Source organism: Alternaria atra (genome assembly GCF_907166805.1).
Source record: "Alternaria atra isolate CS162 genome assembly, contig: 29, whole genome shotgun sequence".
Taxonomy (NCBI): domain Eukaryota; kingdom Fungi; phylum Ascomycota; class Dothideomycetes; order Pleosporales; family Pleosporaceae; genus Alternaria; species Alternaria atra.
The window spans coordinates 2,305,024-2,325,970 of NW_025091327.1; the positions used below are offsets into that span (position 1 = coordinate 2,305,024).

Genomic DNA, 20,947 nt, shown 5'->3' on the forward strand with positions numbered 1-20,947 from the left:
CGTGCATTCGTCAAACACAATCAATCAGCGCATCAGCATCGCATCGAGCAGTCTCGGGCATGAGGGTCGGATGGGTTACGTCTACCCGTCGAGTCTTGCGAGGCCATGTGAAGACTCCACGGCGGTTGCTGTCGACGCAACCTCAACATGATTTACTTTCAAAGGCGACCCGCAACATTGGCATCATTGCCCATATCGATGCAGGAAAAACGACTACGACTGAGCGAATGCTCTACTATAGCGGGGTGACAAGACGAATAGGGAACGTCGACGAAGGCTCAACAGTGACCGACTTCCTCCCCGCTGAACGAGCACGCGGTATCACCATCCAATCCGCAGCAATAACATTCCACTGGCCTCCACTGCCACCAAGTACTCAGACCCCACCACCTCCACCACAGCTGCCAGCCTCGTTCGATAATGTGCTGCGATCTTCGAGTTCTCACAATATCAACCTGATTGACACACCCGGCCACGCAGACTTCACTTTCGAAGTGCTGCGTTCGCTCCGTGTCTTGGATGGTGCTGTATGCATCCTTGATGGAGTTGCCGGTGTCGAAGCACAGACGGAAAAGGTATGGACGCAAGCTGGACATTACCAAATTCCAAGAATCATCTTTGTCAACAAGTTGGACCGCGTAGGCGCCGCCTTCTCGCGCACCGTCAAAGAGATCGGTGTTAGACTGCATGGATGGCCAGCTGTCTGTCAAATACCGTGGTGGAATAATGGCAATGGCGATTTTGTTGGAGTTGGCGATGTTGTCAACTTACGTGGTATGCTCTGGCAAGCCGGTGGCGATGGCAGAGACATTCAAGCTTTTGGACTAGAAGAGTTGAGTAAAACCGACGAAAGGTTTGCAGAAGAGATCAAGAAGGCGAGGATAGCGCTTGTCGAGATCCTGAGCGAGCACGACGATGTCATGGTTGAGCATTTCCTGGAACATGATGAAGACCATTTGGCTATATCTGGACTCCAAATTATGCAGTCATTACGCCGAGTTGTACTGCAGGCACCACAGAAGGTCATACCGGTCTTCGCTGGTGCTTCTTTCCGCAACATTGGTGTCCAACCGCTGCTTGATTCTGTGGTTGATCTCCTCCCGTCACCACTCGAACGCCCAGATCCTGAGATCAGTATCTCCAATCAAAGCAGCACTCTCGCTTCCCTTCTCAGCGCGGCAGCAGCAACACCAACGAAGACGACTAAGACATCAAAGAAACAGCAACAGAGTGATGGTGAATTAGCCATTGCCGAAGTCAAGAATCTCAACGCTTGTGCTCTTGCCTTCAAAGTGGTCAACGACGCCAAACGCGGTGTCCTGGTTTACGTCCGCGTCTACTCTGGCTCCATCGACCGTGGCGCTACTCTCTACAATACCAATCTCTCCCTCGCTGAACGCGCACCTCGTCTCCTCAAAATGTACGCGAACGACGCCGTCGAAGTAGACAGCATCGGCGCTGGACAAATCGGTGTGATCACTGGGTTGAAGCACGCTAGAACAGGAGACACTTTGATCGTATACCGCGGCCTTCAGATGAAGGGAACGCCACCTGGCGGCCTCAACACTCTGCAGCTTCGACCCATTGCCGTGCCTCCACCAGTCTTCTTCACGAGTATTGAACCAAACAGTCTCAGTGAACAAAAACACGTCCAAGAAAGTCTCGCTATTCTGCTACGAGAAGACCCAAGTCTCCATCTTTCCATTGACGAAGAATCCGGCCAAACGCATCTAGCAGGCATGGGCGATCTCCATCTCGAAATCGCTCGAGATAGACTCCTCAATGACTTCAAAGCCAAGGCACGAATCGGGAAGATCGAAATCGGATACAGGGAGACGATAACGACGATGACAGCTACAGAGCCATTCACATACACGCTCGAAAAACTCGTCGCAGGAAAACAAACGAAGGCCAGCATCACCGCTTCTGTGGAATCAGCTGAAGACGGTGATCTCATCCCTCTCAGCCCACCTCAACAACAAGAAAAAGAGAAGAAAACACAAGAAAACCCTTTCGAAACAACCTACAACCTCCCCGACAACAACACCCTTCACATCCACCACCCCAATCTCTCCACCACTGACTCCGCAAGCCACAAAACCCACATCCCACCCCACCTCTCCCTACCAGGTGTCCTGCACTCCCTGCAAGCCGGTACAAGTGCAGCCCTTGCCCGTGGCCCCTTCAACGGCTTCCCCGTGGCCAATACCCGCGTAACCCTCACACTCGACGCAAAATCGCACCTCTTTCCCGAAACAACACCAACCGCCATTTCCATGGCCGTCCGCGCCGCCGTATCAACCAGTCTGAGAAAGGCGTGTGACGCCGCACCGGCAACGCTCATGGAACCCGTTATGAACGTGACGATTTTTGTTAATGAGAATAGTATGGGCGCTGTGGTGCAGGATATTTCTTCGTCACGCGGGGGGCAAATATTGTCGCTTGATGGGTCTAATGAGTCCACTGCTTCTACGACGAATACTGGTGACGACGAGACAATGCCTCGTATTGACCCGGCACTTGTGTACACGCCACCGGATCCTTTTGCGTCGGGAACGGGGGAGATGGGGAATGGGTTGGGTGATAGTCAGAGGCAGATTGTGGCAAGGGTTCCGTTGAAGGAGATGGTTGGATATTTGAACCACTTGAGAGCTTTGACGGGTGGGAGAGGCACGTTTGTTATGAGTGTGGATGGGTTTGAGAAGATGGGAACGCAGCGGCAGAAGGAGGTGCTTGATGCTTTGCGCGAGTTTTAGAGAGATATGCAGTGTATGATTAGATGATGTAACATATGTTTTGTACGTTTGCTCTAGATCCATCAATCCCAATGCCATGTGCGCAAGATATATACTTTAGGTCTATTAACGTCACTGCCGACACTTTGCCTTCAGAATATAATGTTCTACGTGCTTCATGCTGTAAGCGCACTGCTTAACCCCAAGATACCCATACCCGCAAATGCAGAAACAAAACACAGCCGCCGGGAGTTCGTCAGATCCAGACTCTCTCCCAAAAGCTGCAGTGATACCATAGCCATGATACCTGCTGTAACAGCAAACATGCATCCGTAAATAGTGTCCATTTCTTCGTCCGCACCGTGTTGCCGTCCTCTACCTTGAATCTTGAACCATAGTGCTGCTACACCTGCGCCTAGGGGCTGACTGACACCTCCCAGAACCGCCGAGATCAGCATAGCTTTCCAGCGTGAGCCGATGGCAAGATAAAGAGGCAAAGCGAGGGCAAACCCTTCAGTAATGTTGTGGATGAATAGTGCGAGGAAGATGGAGAAGCCCAAAGTTGGGTTGGCGTGATTTGTAGCGTACGTGATGAAGCCTTCGGGAATCTTGTGCAGGGCAATCGCTGTACTTGTCTGCAGACCAAGTGAGAGAAAGGCGTTCGTTGGGACGTGGTGATGATGCTGTTGTGCGTCGTGATCATGTTCGTTATGATCGTCATGATGATGATCAGTAGTGTGTGATGAAGTAGTCGAAGATGAGCGGCTGTGTTTCTGGAGGGGCTGGATCTCATGTGCTAGACTGGACGTAGTACGACCGTTGGCAGACGGTAAACTTGCAACAGAGCTTTCCATTGTCGCTGGTCCGGACCGTGCAGGCACCAGGGGTGTTGTTTCGTCCACATCTTCCAGGATTGCTCGACGCTCATGCGGTCCTTGTGACGTTTGGCTTCTGTTCATACCTGATGGTCGCGCAGTTGTCAAGCTGCTTAACGACCTCCTTGACTGCAAGCGTGCAGGCCGGATTTCACACAAATCACCGTAACATTGCCCATTGTCAGTGTCGTCGCATGCTTTCTCAGCCCCGATAACTAGTTGGGATACTTTAGATGACAGTGACTTGTGGAGAGATGGTCTCTTAGACAGCGCAGCTTTCGAAGTCTGGTTGTTAGTTCCGTATGAGGAGTGCTCGTCATGTCTATGGGTCTGTGGAAGACTGGGCTGTTGTTCCTGCATAGGATGGTGAGAATGCGCGTGGTCCTCATGAGCTTTCCCTTGCTCTTCATCACCATGCTTATCGTCGCAGTCCACGACAGAGTGTGGAATATACTGGTGCAGTATTCCAGAAAGAACTGAGATGCCGAGAGCGCCAATAAGGAAGCAGCCGACCAATGTCAATATCGCGTTTCTTGGAGACATGCCTCCCTTCTTCAAATAGTTTTTTGCCGAGGGAAGCATGCTGTATAGCGATGAGAATATCTTGAGGTAGTGTCAGTAGGTATTGCAGAGCGACTAACAGTGGTGATACGCACCATGACACCAAAGGAAAGACTCAACCCTGTCGACAAGAACGCATTACTTTCTTCAATCTTGAAGTTCTTCTTGCCCGGAAAATAGCGAACAATGAGATCAACGCATATTATCGAAGCTAGTCATCTTTAGTTTCTGAACTTGGTGAAGTTCTCCGAACCCCGGTAGAATTCGGTTGCTCGCGGGTATAGTCTTACCTCCAAATGTGCATGCTGTTTACACGTTAGTCCATCCGCTTCGTGGGAATTTCATGCAGCTGCCCGCGCAAACCTACCTATGCCGCTGACCGCGGTCATGATCCACCCACGCATATCATTGTCGAGAACCATGTCTGCCTGCAGGTACAATTCTTTGATGACGTCGTTATGCCAAGCTTCTCGTCTTCGCGAGCAGGGGAAAGTCGCGGGAATGCAAAGGCGATCAGGTCGTTCTAAAGAGCGGGCGGCAAGCGATAAGAAATGATGAAGTTTGTATAGGCAAGAGGGACCTGGTCAGATGAGGCGTCTTCTTCGCACCGTGTTGTCCCCCTAGTGCGCATCTTGCAGTCAAGGAAATATCTAGGTTTAGCGGCTTGGCAATAGGGCTGACTGATATGCACGTGCCGTCATTGGCTGAAACTCAAGTGGCAGGTCTTGCGGCTGGCTTCAGGCTGGATGACAGCTAAAAGATCATACATCGGGAAAGTCGCCGTACTTCAAAATGCTTTGCGAGATCCCTAAAAAGCGTTTCACACTGACCAGAGAACAATCCTGGGTTTCGAAAAAGAAGCACATGAGCGGTGACACTAGTGGCCAAACATGAAGGCGGTGAAAGAGAGGAGCGACGATTGGAGTATGGCCTCTGTCATTGTATGATTGACGAATCTTAAGGCTATTCTGGCTCGTATATGAAGCTGTGAGTAGATGAAAGAAGAGAACACTCGCCTTGATCTTGTCGATGAAAACGCATTAAACTAGTAATCCCAAAATAACTCCCCAAACGTCCCTAATGGACCTGCGCTCTGCGGTCAAGGACGTTGCTCCTTGGTCGAACCTTGTTGATAGCCGTAATGTAGAATTCTAGAAAAGCTCAAAGAGCTGTGAACGCCGTTTGTCCCAACCGCCCCGCTATGCATGACAAAGAAAAGGGTTGAGGTATTGAAATACCTGTGAAAGAAAGTCGTCGTTGATGGTCGTATCTCGAGCAATCAATACTTGGGAGGCCTCGGGACAAAGATCTTGCTCCACGCACCAGAGCCGTGTTCGGGCTTCTCATTAATGACAAGGAGATTAGGCGATGAGCAGTAACCACCAGGCTCTGCTCTCCTCGTTTGCTCCTCGTAGTGGCCTTCAAGATCGGCTTCTGTCGCGTTTTGTGCAAAAGCCGCGGCTGGCTGGTCGTAGATCCAGAGCTTGTCTGTCACGAGCTCCCCTGGCTCTTCAGCGAAGCGCGCTTTTTTCTCAGGGAAACCAACAAAGTAGTTGAGGATGTCGTGGATTGGGGCGTAGAGGCGTTCTGGGCGACGAATGAAGGAGAGCCAGCTCAGGGTCTTCTCGTCGTATGCTACCCGAACGAACGGGTTCATGTAAATCCTAGATTCCGCAGGCCGGCCTTTACCAGACATTCGGTACTGCAGATCCGCGTTGATCAGACAGCACTCGGAGGCCTCCCAGAAGGTCTCGTTGTCGTGTCTAAACCGAAGCGGGGAGACGCTGTGATTAGGCGTCCCATTCTGTGGGTTTGCGGGTTCTGGCTGTACACCGGCCCCGTCTTGGAACCACTTGGCCTCAAAAGCCACCATTCCGCCCCAGCAGCTCCGTACCCGCACCGCATCTTTCCCAGCGAGCACATCACTCCTGCTGGTCCCTGTTCCTGCGCTGGTGAACCACGGGAAGAAGGGCAAGCCAGTTATCATGCCGTCGAAATCGCGCGTGGCAAAACGGTCGTAGAACTTGAAGGGCATGATGTGGTCGACAGCACATGCGGCTGCATAGTCAGCCCGTCCGGTCGAGTCGATGTTGGTTGCAAAGAGGAGCTGGGCAGCTTCGACGGGATCGAAATTGACGTCGTTCAGGTACAGGACCTTGTCGAACTTGACTCCATGCTTGTCGATTGGGGCAAGGGCTCGGTTGCGCACCTCAGCAAGGAAGGCGATGCGTTTGAGGCGTTTCTCCCCGTTGGGTAGCGTAATGTGGGGGAGGGTAGCGAGGTCAAGATCTTCGGATACGATGGTGGAGTTGCCTGGTTGGGTTGTCAGCCTTGTTCTTTTACCACCGACACGGGGCAAAGCGCCTTACACTTGACCTGTTCGCGAAACGAGATTAACGACTGCTTCGTCACTGGATCAGGGTTGTCTTCGTATATGCTTAGGTGCACATTCTCCTGTCCTAGTAACTCAACTAGCTCCAGGACCTCTCTCCCCCACGCGCCAGAGGTCAAATCGCCCTTGGTCTCGGCGAGCGAGGCGGCTATGAAGACCTTTTCGTTGTAGGGGTTTGCGCGCCCGGTGTTGGTCGCTCGCTGTCGCAGCTCCTTGTAGTGTGGAGGCCTGACCGTGTAACTCGGAAAGAAGATACCGGCGACCAGCACTAGGACTATGAGAATGTAAGGTACGGAGAATAGACTCCAGTATATCAGCCGCAGTATGGACCGTTTGCGGCGGCGTGGTGTGACATAGTGGGCGTATACAGCGCGATCAGAGAGCTTGTTGACAGCATTGAAGCGGCTACCCAGGCGGTTCAGCCACGAACGGCGCGACGAACTTGAGGCGCCTGGCTCCTGGCCGACATCTTCTTCGTCTTGGCCATCGAGAGATTGGCGCGGAACCAGCTCATACTCGTGTATGGGCCGGCGGTTTGGTTTGAGCATCGGAAGGATTCCTTGGTGAGTGAAAGGGGCCTAGTTACTCGGGTCCGCCATCAAGCGAGAGCGAGTACAGGCGTGCAGTGGAGGCGTGGATCAATGTTATATAAAATCGCAGTAAAGGAGTGTGATGTAGGACTTTGAAAAGTCACAAGGCGGGAAGGCGGGAAGATGGTGGGTGGACAGTGCAATCTTGTCCAACAGGTGCCATGTTCCGATCTTGGGGACGCACAACGCGCAACTCACGGCCTGGTTGGGGTTTCCCTCCCACCAGGGTCCAGCGCCCTAACAGAGTGGAGAAGCGCGAACGTGCATCAGTCGCCGCCGAGGAACCTAGTCGTGGATAACCTTTCATAGCCCCGGTAACAGCTCTAATCACGAATGACAGGTCGCGACAACAGAATAGCCGTTTCGAATGCGTCGTTGTGGCTATGGCTAGCTGCTCTGACATGATGCTAGACCTCAGCGCTCCGAACTGCGCATTCGCACCACGCCCCCTAAACAGAGCATCGCGCGACTCCTCCCGCTTCCTAGCTGACGTGACCTCGGAACCGAGACGCATCTTTTACCATTCACACTTCGGATTCGCAGCATGAACCCATCACAGCTGAAGCTTCATCGGTCGTCGTAGTCGGACATTACCCGCCATCAGAATCTGCACACGGGGTGCTTGGCCTGTGTCTCGGCCTCCTAGGCTTCGGTCATTTGGTTGACAATCGATTCAATAAGCGACAACCCATCTACCGAGATCGCGCGGAGCTTTCCGTTGCAAAAGACGCGTACTTGACGTATCCATATACGAATGCGTATGTACAGTTGCACTGCCCTACACCACTCCACATGCCTCAAACAAGCGCTCATGCTGTAGCTTATGCCGTTACGGCCATGTATTATGCCTAACAATAGGTGCTACCGTAATCTCGTGGGGCTTACACAGTATACTTGTCACATCCCATCACAGCCTCGTTAAACCACGTACTTGATTACAAGACATCCAACTATTGGTCCTTCCATGCCGTCTTGCAGAAGAACAGTGCCGCACATCACGCACGCCACTCTCGCAAGACTATCCTCAATTCCCCAGTTGCATCTACCACTACTCGCCCTTGTCCAGAATTGATACGGACGATCTAGGCGACCTGAGTGGATTTCGGATTTATGAAATAGGAGATAGTGGCGCTGAGCTAGTTATCGGGTGAACAGCACTGCCGGAAGCCGACGGTACCTTCGGTATGCTTGTGTACCCCTCCGACGTTGGAGTAGATGGTTCCTCGACTACCGGAATAGGCATTAGAGAGTAGCGTGGAACGTTTTGTGTTGTTGACAAACGTTCCTTGCCTGGATTCTGCTCGGGCTGTCGATCGTACCGTCCGCCGAGCTCCGGCTGTTCATCCCGTACACTAGTCACGACCCGTTCCCTCTCGTTCCCCTGGTGTGTATCTTCGTTTAGCTTCGTCCTGACCTCTTTCGCTTCGTGCTGCTCTACTTCTCGACGCTGGTCCTTCCTTGGTCCGCTGTCGCTCGGGCTCGTCGTCCGCTGTCTCCACCGCTCGTACGAGCGAAACCTCGCAGCGTTAGACCCTACAACCTATGTCAGCATACCATCCATGAACGGTAGCAGTCTTCAGTCTACAAACGAGCAGCAAAATGAGGGTGAGTATTACTCGGTGCTGAACGCCTTCTATTCGTGTGCAAACCCCATGGCTTCGCTGTATACTCGCTCATAGGCGTGAAAGGTGCGTACCTGGCTTGAGCATCTGGCCCATCGACCCCCATCGTATTGTGATTCCATTGCAGAGGATACGATCTAGGTCCGTTCCAAGCTCTCGTCGCCGTATGCGGATATTGCGAGAACTCGAAGGGCACCGTACCCGCGAAACCAGGCGTCGCTCGCGGAATAGATTCACGTGGAACTTCTAATGTGGTGCCGGATGTATCACTGGAGCTTGATGAGGACGATGACGATGATCGAGGGGCTGCCTTCTTTAGCGCCTCTAATACGATGGGCGGATACTCATCGCAGATGTGGATGAAATCAACCTTCTCAGCTCGATGTACACGTTTAGCGGGGGATCTTGGCTTCACTGGAGGAGTTCGGCGCGGATTGGCTTTTGGCGTATCCGAACTAATCGTCTCTATGTAGGGCTGTCGATAGTGAGATTGCTCTCGGGGTTGATATTGAGTTGGATACTGAGGTGAGCATTGAAGAGGTTCAGGCATTCTTGCTGCCATTTGCGGGAACGGCTGTTGCGGTACTGCTGTAGGCATAGCGAAAGGTGGAGTCTGAGCCGCTCCTTGAGCCTGCCATGGCATTGGTATCTGTTGCTGCATCGGCGGATAGTGTGCGCGTTCAGCTTGATTTACGCCAGGCCACTGTTCCTGCCAACCAAGCGAAGGATGATATGACTGTCCGTACGCTTGCTGCTGCTGCGGCTGCATGAGAGTATCCAACTGTATCGCCGGCCTCGCCCTTTCCACGTCTCTCGGTCTTGACCAGTCTGCATTCGCGTCACGAGCGCCGTGGCTCTCTCCATGTCGATCCTCGTAATACTTCCTGGTCTGCGATCGCTCAGATCTTCCCCGTTCTCTCTTCGTGTACCGCGACCGATGCTTCGATGGCTCTCGCTGTTCCGCCTTCTCCACGTACATACATTGTGATCTCGTAAGTCCAGGTTTCCTATATTTTGACAGTCGGTGCTTGGTTCTCTTGCTAGCTGCAAATAAATAAAAAGACTCCCAAGAACTCAATATTCACTGTGGTACATGCTCGAGGAACAAACTTGTGCACCGTTTTATAGACGCTCGTGCTCGCATTGGTTGTTACACGAAGACGCGACGACCGCGGATCATTGGTCAGCTTTCATGGTTGTTGTATCTCGTGTCACTGTTCTGTCTATCTTCGTTATTAGCAACTTCCCATCTTCCTTCGTACTACCATTGACATACCTCCACTCTGCATCTATCCACTCTTAGTTCCACTTGTCGTTGCCTCCCCCGTCGTTGTCGTTGTTATTTACTACGTCCCATCCTCCTCCAGTATCACCTCCAGCGACATTACTCTTTGCCCCTCCACCATCAGTCTCAGTACTCTTCGCCGCTTTACTGCCCTCTCCACCTCCACTCTGACTCTTCGTGCCTCCGCTCTTGCTCTTCCCTCCGCCACTCTTACTTCCACTTCCACTCTCCCTACTTCCTCCACCTCCAGCCCGCACACCAGTGTCGCTCACATAATTCATCTCCTGGAATTCCAGATCAATCGCCCTTCGGCAGCTCCTCATGAGACAATAGCCGAAGAAACAGCAAAAGAAGGTGATGAGAACGAGGGTAAGTACTATGGCGTGGACATACTTCATCGTCGGTGAGATCTCTGGGCGCGATTGTGTGACTACAAAGGAACTCGACGGTGTGATGGGGAGTTGGGGTGTTGAAGTGATCGGGCGGGGTCTTCTGGATTGGAAAGGGCGCTCTTCGCAGAGATGGGTAAGCTTTGGACTGTGATACCAGTACCGTATATATGTGTATCGCGGCGTTAGAATCGCGTCGAGTATCGTGGCTTTGACATGGGCAGCGAGTACTGTGGCAGTCGGTAAAGAGTTAGTGGGATCTGTCTTCCCTTTTCACCTTCACTTTCACCCTCACTTCCACTTCCACTTCACTGTGGATGAACGAGTGTTTGTACACCTTATTCGAAGAGCACTAACGCATACCAGAGTTCTGTAAGGTCCGCAGCGCTAGGAGTATCACACGATGTCACTTGGATGTTCATGTGAATGCGAGTAGTAGAAACTGAGATTGCAATAGCCTACTGAAAAGACCTTGACGATTGATGGTGTTGCTCTAGACAATATAGAGGATGTTTGAATAGTGGTATTGATAGTATATGGATATCATGCATGTTATTACAAAATCATATGTTCTCACACATCCGCTGTTCATAACACAGCACCAGTCTCCGTCTTAACGGGCGCAGGACTTTGCGACGCACCTACAGATGGTGCCGCAACAGTAATAGTGTCTCCTTGCGTTTGCCCCGCCGACTTTGGCCCTTCTACACGCTGCACTTGTTCGTGGACTGGCATCTGCGCCTTTGTCGCTGGTGTAGGCGTAGGCGGAGGTGGCGCCATGACCTTCTTTGACGGACTTGACATTTCCCAAAACCGTCTCGGCACGTTCTTCGCTGGTGGCATACCCAGAAAACCCTTTCCTCCCATACTCTCTAGTGGTTTTGCTCTGCCTCCTACGTAACATCCCAGATCGCCGCTCCACACAAAACCGCCCCCTACTACACCTCTCAATACACCAAAAGCACGCGCATCACGATACGCGATACCGGTCTCGGGGTCGCGGTATCTGGCAATAGTGTTGGTAATAGGACACAGCTTCTGGCCTGGTTTGAGCACAATCTCTGGCTCAGTTTTGGGTGCGGCGTTTTTTCGTGGTGGCTTTGGTGGCGCAATGAGGGTCTTTTGTATATAGTCTGTAGCTTCGGCAGGGGTCCAGTTGAACAGCGCAGCGTAGAGTTGTACCAAAGCCGACTTATCCTTCTCCTTGAGGAGTGAGGCTGCTGTTCTGGCTCGCGATGATGATGCTGGTGGGGCGTCGAGGTTGGGGAAGTTGGATAGGATTAGGAGGTTGCGGAGAGCTCGACGTATGACTTTGCGCCGTGGTGGTTGAGGAGGTAAGGCGGGTTTTTGAAATTGTGCAAGGAGGGCTTGGGGCCCTACTGCTGAGTCGCCGTTCTGGTGAGATAGGGAATGGTCGCTGAGAGAGGGATGCAATTGTTGGGAGAGGGTTGTTTGTGAAGTCGCGTATTGACTTTGGAAGGGAGAAGCTTCCGTATAAGGGAATGGAGGGAGTTGGTCACCATGCATGGACTGGGATTGCGAATTCTGGGCATATTGGTCGATACCAAAGAGGAACGAATCTTGGCTCGGTGGTGCGAACATTACGGTGCTCGGGTGTTGCATGCCAAACGAGCCCATGAAGACGTCGCCACCTTGAGATGCTGCTGCTGACCATGGTTGTTGCGAATTGTCTTGTTGTGGTGGCATAGTTGCTGGTATTGAGGGCATTTGCGATGAGCTGCTAGACTGATCCAGTGAAGGAAACGAAGGTTGAGCATCATCCGCATGGCATTCAGGAGCTTGTACCGGAAGGTGTGTAGGCTCTGGCTGTGTGGCTGGCGCCTCCGCAGCTGTGACCTCTTTGTTGAGCTTTTCTTCGAGATGCTCCAGACTTGGCGCATCCTTTCCTGTATACTTGAGCTTATCATCGACCCAGATGCCCGGCCCACTGTAGTATCGGTAGAAGGGCCCATCGATTTGCCGGTTCTTCAGGGCGTCAATCTTGGCCTGCCTCTCTGCTGCCCTAGCCTCCTCTGCCTCTTCCCATCTGTGCAGTGTCTTCTTGTTGATGCGCTCATTTCGGGCAGCCTCAGCAAGCCTCTCAGCCTGCGTCAATGGCTTTTCCTTGGACTTCAACTTCCGCGCCTCTGCAGCCTTCATCATAGCTAGGGTATCATCGCGTCTCCGATCCTTCTCCTTCAGCTTGGCTAGTGTGGCGTCCTTGTTGGCTACCGTCTGTTTTCGCATGGACATTCGTACCGGGCCATCCTCTTCGGTAGGCAGCCATGATGCCCTCTCGGACTTCTTCTTGGGGCGGGGAGGAGCGAGCGTGGGCGACTGTGTGCGCGGGACGTCGAGCTTGACTTTCTTGCGTGCTACGGCGGCGACTCGAGCAGTGAAGGGATTCGTGGTGGCTTTGCGCTTCTTGTTCCGCTCTTGTCGCTCTGCCTTGCGTAGCTCCTTCTCGCCTGCATCGTCGTCGTCATCAGCAGCATCGTCATCTTCTTCTGATGATGACGAATCCATGTTATAGTCCTCCTGCTCATTGATAACATCGCCCTGAAACTCCTCCTCGTTTGGAGCTTCCTCCCACTCCTCACCCCATTCCTCCTCCTCTTCAGCAGCATTGGCGAGCAGGTTGGCCATGCGGTTGCCCGCATTGGATCGCCTAGCCCTGGTCTTGACCATGAGCTCTGCGGGCGCTTCCTCGTCGCTCTCATCTTCAGATGCCTCGGACTCGCCATCGTGATGCGCGGGCGGGGCATCTTCCATGACTATCTGAGTTGGCTCCTCGGACATGGTGGGTGGTGAGAGATTGGCGGGCAGGCGCAGTGGCAGGCGGGGAAGGTGCAGACGAGGCGGATGGAGCCTGAGGCAAAGCGAGTCGGACGGCAGCGATCAAGGGTTGGGTGAGGATTTCCAGAAGACTTCCATGAGACACGGATTATGCGCTCCAACTGTGGGGTGAAGGATTATCCAGCATGGACTGCAGGGCGGCGGGCTCGTGTGGTATTGCGATATTATGCGGGACCGGTGGTTCGTTTCAAGCGGCGTGATGGCGCTGTGTCTTGAATTGCATGGACTTGTCGGCGTTGAATCGAGAGCACGCGCCTGCGAATGACGCGACGGGCGATTGAGACGTCGCCAAGTCAGCGGGAAGGGCTTGGCGGGATCCATGGGCCCTGAAACATAGCGTGCTTATGATTGATAAACGTCGTTCCAAGGTACCGCACCATGGCCTGTCAACGCCTCACTAAAGCCTTTTTGGGTCTGCGTGGCCTGTCAGCCCGTCTACTTGTAGGACATGCAGGACAAAGGCATACCCGCTGTGGTCTGCCCTAGATGTTTTCCAGAAGAGGGCATGTTTCGATTGCGTGGACGATGCATTGGCCATAGTAGCTAGGCAGTCTATTTCGTACATTGCAGCCCATAGTGTAGTTGCAGCTGCTGGAGACAGGTAGAGAGTGCTGCGTGCTCGTTGAAGAACAAACTTTGACAGGCCGTCTATGGCCATGCAGGACCACAACTGCACGTTAATCCATGTTTCGCTGCAGCAGGCCAATCACACGTCCAGACAGGCCAAAGGCACACAGTGTCCACGTCAGATTCTGGAGTAACAGACTTTCTCGACGCGCCTCTGTGTTTCAGACGGTAGCGGACATGCGCTGCTCTGATCCCGCGGCCACCGACTAAGGACACAATTGCAGGAGAAAGCCACGATAGCGGTGCCCCTGAATTTGTACAAAAGCAATGCGTCGCTGCCGTGCAATGGGAACCCTCACTCGACGTTGAACAGCCCTCCTGCAACCGTAGCCGACCGCGTAGATCGTGCCCGTAACCTGTAACGTGCTTGTTCTGGCAGCCCACCCCAATTGAGCTAGTTTCCCTCGTGTTCCTGGTGGCTCCCCATTTCTATCAAGCGAACCTCACCACTCCCTCCGTTGCGCATCTTCCCATCGCTTCATCCTTCTCTCGCCCCTCCTCTCCTGCGACAACTAGCTGTATCGGCCTCTGTACGAGCTCCGAATGCTCCATCGGCCACCGTCCGCTTAATCCTATTACTTCTGTTCTCCAGGCACTCCGGTGATCTGTCTATTCCGCCCGCCTGCTGCTGTACAGTTCCATAATCGACCACCGCCAATCCTCCGTCACTCCTTATCGGCGCCCATCCCGCCGTCTGCAGCTCCGCCATCGCATCCGGACTGGATCCAACCGGTGTCGTCGTCTCCACCCTACACACAGGCTGCGCTGAGCTGAGCCCGGTCTTGCTGGCAATAATCCTCTCCGCCTCACATTCCTTTGGCCGGCACCAACCCTCCTTCGCACCATTACCCTGGCTTTGGTAACCGAGTCACTACGACTATTCTTCCCTATTAGACTACCCAAGTCACCCCAGGGTCTGTAATCCATAATGGCTCCCACCAACCGCCCCGAACACCACATCAATCTCAACTACATCCCCCAGCTGCCCCAGCCGCCCCACTCGGGCTCCTCCACCGGCAATACCTCGCCTGTCGAGCCTCCCAACAGCGGCTCTCTCCGCTCCTTTGGCAATGCCTCGAACCCACTGGGTGCCGCCGCCGCGGGTGCCAGGCTTGGCAATGGATCCCCGTCGCATGACTATGGCAGTCGACTCTTTTCCAAACGGTATGTCGCACCCTGAAACAAGCATCGACTCGAGCTAACACCCTGACAGTGCACGCGAGATTCAGGCACAGGAGGGCTTAACTCCGCAAATGTGGGGACCTCCTACCAGCGGTAATTCCACGCCGCTGCGCGAGACCATCCCAGAATCCCCCAACAGCGAGAACTTGAGCTTCCCAGACTTCAACAACGCTATGCCAGATGCGACACAGGCTGCACCCGCCTCGGGTCGTCGTGCCCGCGCTGGCACCCTGCCCTCCCGCTTCTCCCCCTCTGCTGCCCCTCCCGGCCTCATGTCCGGCGCCTCCCTGCTCCCCAAGAGCTCACGGCCAACGCCCTCAACGAGCCCCTTCAAGCCCGGCCCGGGTACACCGACCGACAGCTCGAGCTTCAGTGCTCTTGGATCTACGAACGCTGCTGCCAAGTCTGCACTGCTCTCGCGTCTCCGTGCTGGCTCAATGCCTCAACGACCGGGAGCCTACATGCCTCCTTCCAACTCTGCCTTTGGTAACCCCATCTTCTCCAACGGCTGGGGCCGTGACCGAAGCAGCACGCTCCACAGTATTGCCTCTGTTGGCTCAAACGGGCCTGGCTCACCCAGGTCTTCATTCTCCCGCGATTCGCTTGCCGACACTGATGTCAAGATTCTCGATTACCTTGGTTTAGTCGACACTCCTCAACCTGCGCGAGCTACCTTGGCCCCGTCCGACATTGAGCTACTCCTTGAGAGCCAGAGGAACGCCAACAGCCAGAACGCCAACAGCGCAAACCGCTTCCGGTCCTACTCAGTCAATGCCAAAGAGAAGTACGCCGAAGACGAGGAGGACCAGTATGGCGGATACAGCGGCGCCATAACTCCTGCCGAGGCCAACGCTCTTCTCATCCATGAGGCTGTGCGCCAGCACAACCTTGAAGTCCAAGCATTCGCGAACCTCGCTTCCAATGCGCGTCCACGAGCTCGCACTGCCGGTGTGCTAGACGCTCCTTCGCGGGGCATGATGCGAAACTACTTGCCCGCCATGGGACGATTTGACAATGGCATGGGATCTGGTGACTTGACTGAGGATGCCGAGTACAACCTCACTGAAGCTGTCAAGAAGCTTCATTTGCCTGGTAACAACCTGGGCGATGACGGAACTCTGGAAGGACCCACTCGATCCCTGTGGCTCGGCAACATCCCTTCGTCAACCACGGTTTCGTCACTCCAGGTCATCTTCGCTCAGTACGGCGGTATTGAGTCTACCCGAGTGCTCACTCACAAGAATTGCGGTTTCGTCAACTACGAAAACCTCGAGAGCGCCATTCAGGCCAAGTCGACTTTGAACGGAAAAGAGATCTTCCCAGGCGCTGGCCCCGTTCGCATCGGTTACGCTAAGATTCCAAGTGCAGCGGCCACGCCCGGTCACAACGGTCTGTTCCCTTCGCCGAGCCCCGATCCAATGTCAAAGGCTCAGGTTGAGGGTGCGGCCGGCTCTGCCACTGCTACCAAGATGAGCAGCATCCCCGCCAACGTTCCTCTGACCACGCCAGAGCTTAGCGACATCCGCAGCGACATTATCCAGATTGTAAAGGAGTTGGGCGCCACGGACGATGAACAGTCCAGGATTACTAACAAGGTCGAGAAGGCTGTCCAATTCAACAACTACGTCGATGAGATTCCATCTGTTGAGGAGCCGAGCCACACCCGCATCCACGATGCCCCTAGACTGCGAGAGATCCGCAAGCGCATTGATAACGGGTCCTGCTCCAAGGAGGACATTGAGAATATCGCCATGGCCATGCTCCCTGAAATTGCTGAGCTGTCCTCTGACTACCTCGGTAACACTGTCGTGCAGAAGCTGTTCGAGTTCTGCGAGGAGCCTACCAAGGAAGCTATGCTTCGTGAGATTGCTCCCCATCTCGCTAAGATTGGTGTACACAAGAACGGAACATGGGCTGCTCAGAAGATCATCGATGTCTCCAAGTCCGAGACTATGCAGAGGATGGTCGTGGATGCTGTCCAACCATATGCTATGGCGCTCTTCCTCGACCAGTTCGGTAATTACGTTATGCAAGGCTGCCTCAAGTACCAGAAGTTTAACGACTTCATCTTCGAGGTCATGCTGGGCAGACTTTGGGATCTCGCCCAGGGCCGATTCGGTGCCCGTGCCATGCGAGCTTGCTTGGAGAGCCACTATGCCACCAAGGATCAGCAGCGTATGGTAGCTGCTACGATTGCTCTCCACAGCGTTCAGCTCGCGACCAATGCGAACGGTGCATTGCTCCTGACCTGGTTCCTCGACACCTGCACCTTCCCAAGGAGACGTACTGTGTTGGCTCCTCGTCTGGTCCCACACATTGTTCACCTCTGCACACACAAGGTTGCATATCTCACCGTCCTGAAGATTATCAACCAACGTAACGAGCCCGAAGCTCGGGACACGATCCTACAGGCACTTTTCTTCTCTCCCAATGACCAGGTCTTGGAAAACATCTTGGCTGATCAGAATTGCGGTGCTACCTTGATCTTCAAGGTGTTAACCACCCCATTCTTCGATGAGCAGATTCGCGCGGATGTGGTACAGAACGTACGTAACGTCCTCTTGCGCATCAAGGCGCAGCCTCAACAAGGCTACAAGCGACTTATGGACGAGGTTGGTCTTTCCACTCGTGGCGGACCTGGTCATCGCGAACACTCCGCAACCCGGCCAGCATCGAAGGATAGCATTGCATCTGGACCTCCGAACCCTGGAAACTTTTACCAAGGAGCGGCTCCTGGCTATGACCCTGTCGCGCTCCAGCGCACAGCAAGCATGGACTCCAACGGTTTCGAGCAGTACCCGATGGGCGGTGGACCCATGTACATGCCAAATATGCAAGCTATGAACAACCAGCAACAGATGCAGTACCAGCAGCTCTTGGCCCGACAGGGTCAGTTCTACCCTCAGATGAACGGCTTCCAAGCCCCAGTTCCGGGCATGGATGCTTATCGCAACGCCTCGCCTGTTGCAGGCCCCGGCAGCTTCAATGGATCACCGATGATGCAGCCTGCCAACCTTGCCGGTCAGGGCATGCCAGGCATGTACCCTCCGTATGGCATGTACATGCCGCCCCAGCACCAACAGGCCGCTGGAGGCAACCAACGACGTGGCAGAGTAAGCAGAAATGCGTCCCCTGCGAACAGCGTTCGCCGTTAACGTCTCTTCAGAGATAATCGCCTCGCCTGAGGGTTTAGATTCTCATCTTCTTTTAGATTTTGTGGTGTTGCAAGGAAAAGCAGCGCCATCTTCTTGTATATGATTCGGATCTTCACCTACACGCATCTGCTAGCGAGCATTATGCAAAGCGGCATACACTATACTTCCCAATGTTTCTCCTTGTGTCTCAGGATCTTACGAATTTCATCCTCTTGTTCTCAATCAAACATCTCACTGTTGGCCCATGCCGTTTGTCTCGTCACTCGCTTAGCCATTGCTTGGTGTTTCGGGGCGTACTTTGAGCAACGTTCTTGTATGTCGTTTCAAGTGGACGGCTTACCTTATGGGCTCTGTCGATCGATCGGATCATCATCGTATCGATATGAATGCGCATATGAGAGTTCTGGTGGAATGATATATGCGAGGCAAAAGTTTACCACTACATGGCATGATCTGGAAATGGGACGTTGGACCTCTTTTCTTCTGTGTGTTCTGCATGGAAGATTGCAGACCCGGCTCGAGCCTGCGAGCTAGATAGAATTGAGGCCTTTTTTACTTCACCATCTTATCATTATCTTGATACTATAACAATTTGCGTGCGTGAACGTGTACATGGGGAGGGAAGCAAGGGGTGACGACGTTGATGAGCTCTCATGGTGTCCTGAAGGTACTCGCAATCTTGTCCTTGTAATTATGGTACTACAGAATAGTGTGAGTAACTTTAGGGTCTATTTTTTTAGTCTAATTTCACATAGAGGGGGAAGAAATAGCAATAGGAGCAACAAAGTCAATTTGAGCCGCCCCATCTAGGTAAACTGAGCGTGGGTATCATATGCTGCCTGAATGCGCCGGAACTCCGCAATAAAACGCATGTACTACAAAAATCTGATGAAAAGCTGATGGTACCACCCAGAAGGCCCTCGCGGATAAAAGAAAACCGCAGCTTTTCAGTGACCGTTGAGGCCCATGTCACTGTATTTCCGCTTTTTGGCCTCACGCTCACCGTCCTGGGGAGGACGGTATTGGTCCAGCTTGCCTTGTAGGCGATAGGTTTCCCGTTTGATATTTTCAGCATTGGCCAATAGATCCATCTCGGTCACAGGAGCCTCGATACTAGCCAGCACGCTATTAACCGTGCTAATATGGTTCGCATCCTTCTTATCGTCGCGCCAGCGTGGCGTACCGTCCGCCTCCGCCTTGTATTTCCATTGCCCGCCTTCTGTACGGTAGCACTCTATGATACGACCGTCTAGACGCTGGTTGAGCGACTTGAGCGTCTCCCACTCGGCTGGGGTGAGAGAGAGAGTGGCGAACACCTCATAGTGGTTCGAGTTGTGCTGAACAAGCAATTGGATGGGGCTGGGCATGGCATCGTAGTCGGGAACGAGACCGTCTTCGCCGTCTTGTGGATCCATGGGTGGAAAATCGCCGAGGCGCAGCTTGAAATCGATGGTGTTCTCATGTGGTGGCTTCCACTTGAGGATGTGTCTATCGGTGCCGAACTGGTAGGGTGTGGATACGCAGGTGAAGATCAGGCCGTCGTTGCCGTGTCTGAGGTTCGGGAGGATACTACTGAACATGTCCTCGAGCTTGTACGCAGAGTAGGTCTTCTTTCCCTTGAGAGCAAACGGTTTGAGGTCAGCTGGCGTGATGTTCTTTCCGAATGTCCTCGTCAAGTTGGCCTCGTATGGCTTGATCACCCAATCGTGTAACCGACCCAACCGCTTGTCCAGTGTCCTGCCCGTCACGTTCGTGCCGTCTACCGCCAGACAGTCGAAAACGTAGAAGTTGAGACGCGGCGCAGACTCGTTCGGGTATTGATCGTGAACCAACTCGCCATCAAGGATGGTGCCGAATAGGAAAGGCTCGGCTTCGTTGGGGTGCAGGTAATGGCGTATCCGAAAGGGAGGTTGTACGTTGTAGTAGTTGTTCTTTCTGTCGATCAGAAAGGTCAAAGGCTCGAAAGCGCCGGTTGGTCCCTCCTGCCAATGTAAGAAGAGCAGGCAGCGCAAGCCGTCCGTCTTCTCGCACATGAAGTATTCATTCCGCTGGAGCTCGGCAATGTGTTCGCGAGCGAATGATACGGGTTGCGCGCCGGGGAAGCGCAGGTTTTCGCGTTCGAGGAGTTCGGCGACAGATTGTTTGAGTGAATGCGCCTCGTCGTTCGGGATCTGGAAGCCTGGGATCTGTGGTGGCGGCGCGTGCGATGGTTGTGCCGCGGCTGGCATCTTGGGAAATCGGAACCTAAAGGTATTCGTGGCTCAGGATGATGTAGAAGGTCGGTACGGCAGAGCTGGAAGAGGGATGGTGATTGTACAACGGTCGCAACATGTCTATGAGCTATACGCGCTAGTGCTCAGGGTCTGCTTACATAATAGATACAGGATAATCCACTCTGATCTTGCTCACCCTTCACTGAAGAAACTAGGATATATTCACAATCAAAAACTCGCCAGACCATCAAAGTGTCTACTTCGATATAAACCACGTGCACTGGTCATGCAAGAATTCCTTACCTACAGACCGACTGCGTCTCCATGTCATCCGACAGCATGTTCGACAACTACCATGGCCATCTAAGAAGCAGTGCCTTCGCGATGGTTCTGGTACGCATATGGATGTGTATGAAACCTAACCAGGGAAGTATCAGGCCTTTTGAATCGTTTTTTTTTCGTATC

General features: G+C 53.4%; 6 protein-coding genes across 6 annotated transcripts; 2 read left to right on the forward strand and 4 right to left on the reverse strand.

Annotated features, from left to right (window-relative positions):
* Positions 1–59: 59 nt before the first annotated feature.
* On the forward strand, positions 60–2,756 carry ALTATR162_LOCUS9090 (uncharacterized protein; the record flags this gene model as incomplete). The annotated part of the gene is made up of 1 exon (XM_043316723.1): positions 60–2,756. One exon carries the CDS (start codon positions 60–62, stop codon positions 2,754–2,756), a length of 2,697 nt encoding a protein of 898 aa, XP_043172658.1.
* Positions 2,757–2,911: 155 nt separating this feature from the next.
* ALTATR162_LOCUS9091 (uncharacterized protein) lies at positions 2,912–4,593 on the reverse strand (the record flags this gene model as incomplete). The annotated part of the gene is made up of 5 exons (XM_043316724.1): positions 2,912–3,370; positions 4,088–4,213; positions 4,267–4,382; positions 4,462–4,476; positions 4,539–4,593. 5 exons carry the CDS (start codon positions 4,591–4,593, stop codon positions 2,912–2,914), a joined length of 771 nt encoding a protein of 256 aa, XP_043172659.1.
* Positions 4,594–5,450: 857 nt separating this feature from the next.
* On the reverse strand, positions 5,451–7,111 carry ALTATR162_LOCUS9092 (uncharacterized protein; the record flags this gene model as incomplete). The annotated part of the gene is made up of 2 exons (XM_043316725.1): positions 5,451–6,484; positions 6,541–7,111. 2 exons carry the CDS (start codon positions 7,109–7,111, stop codon positions 5,451–5,453), a joined length of 1,605 nt encoding a protein of 534 aa, XP_043172660.1.
* A 3,926-nt stretch (positions 7,112–11,037) lies between these two features.
* Positions 11,038–13,248, reverse strand: ALTATR162_LOCUS9093 (uncharacterized protein; the record flags this gene model as incomplete). Its single annotated transcript, XM_043316726.1, has 1 exon — positions 11,038–13,248. One exon carries the CDS (start codon positions 13,246–13,248, stop codon positions 11,038–11,040), a length of 2,211 nt encoding a protein of 736 aa, XP_043172661.1.
* A 1,612-nt stretch (positions 13,249–14,860) lies between these two features.
* ALTATR162_LOCUS9094 (uncharacterized protein) lies at positions 14,861–18,286 on the forward strand (the record flags this gene model as incomplete). The annotated part of the gene is made up of 3 exons (XM_043316727.1): positions 14,861–15,096; positions 15,146–18,227; positions 18,281–18,286. The coding sequence occupies 3 exons, from the start codon at positions 14,861–14,863 to the stop codon at positions 18,284–18,286; spliced, it is 3,324 nt and encodes a 1,107-aa protein (XP_043172662.1).
* Positions 18,287–19,216: 930 nt separating this feature from the next.
* Positions 19,217–20,497, reverse strand: ALTATR162_LOCUS9095 (uncharacterized protein; the record flags this gene model as incomplete). The annotated part of the gene is made up of 1 exon (XM_043316728.1): positions 19,217–20,497. The coding sequence occupies one exon, from the start codon at positions 20,495–20,497 to the stop codon at positions 19,217–19,219; it is 1,281 nt and encodes a 426-aa protein (XP_043172663.1).
* Positions 20,498–20,947: the final 450 nt, after the last annotated feature.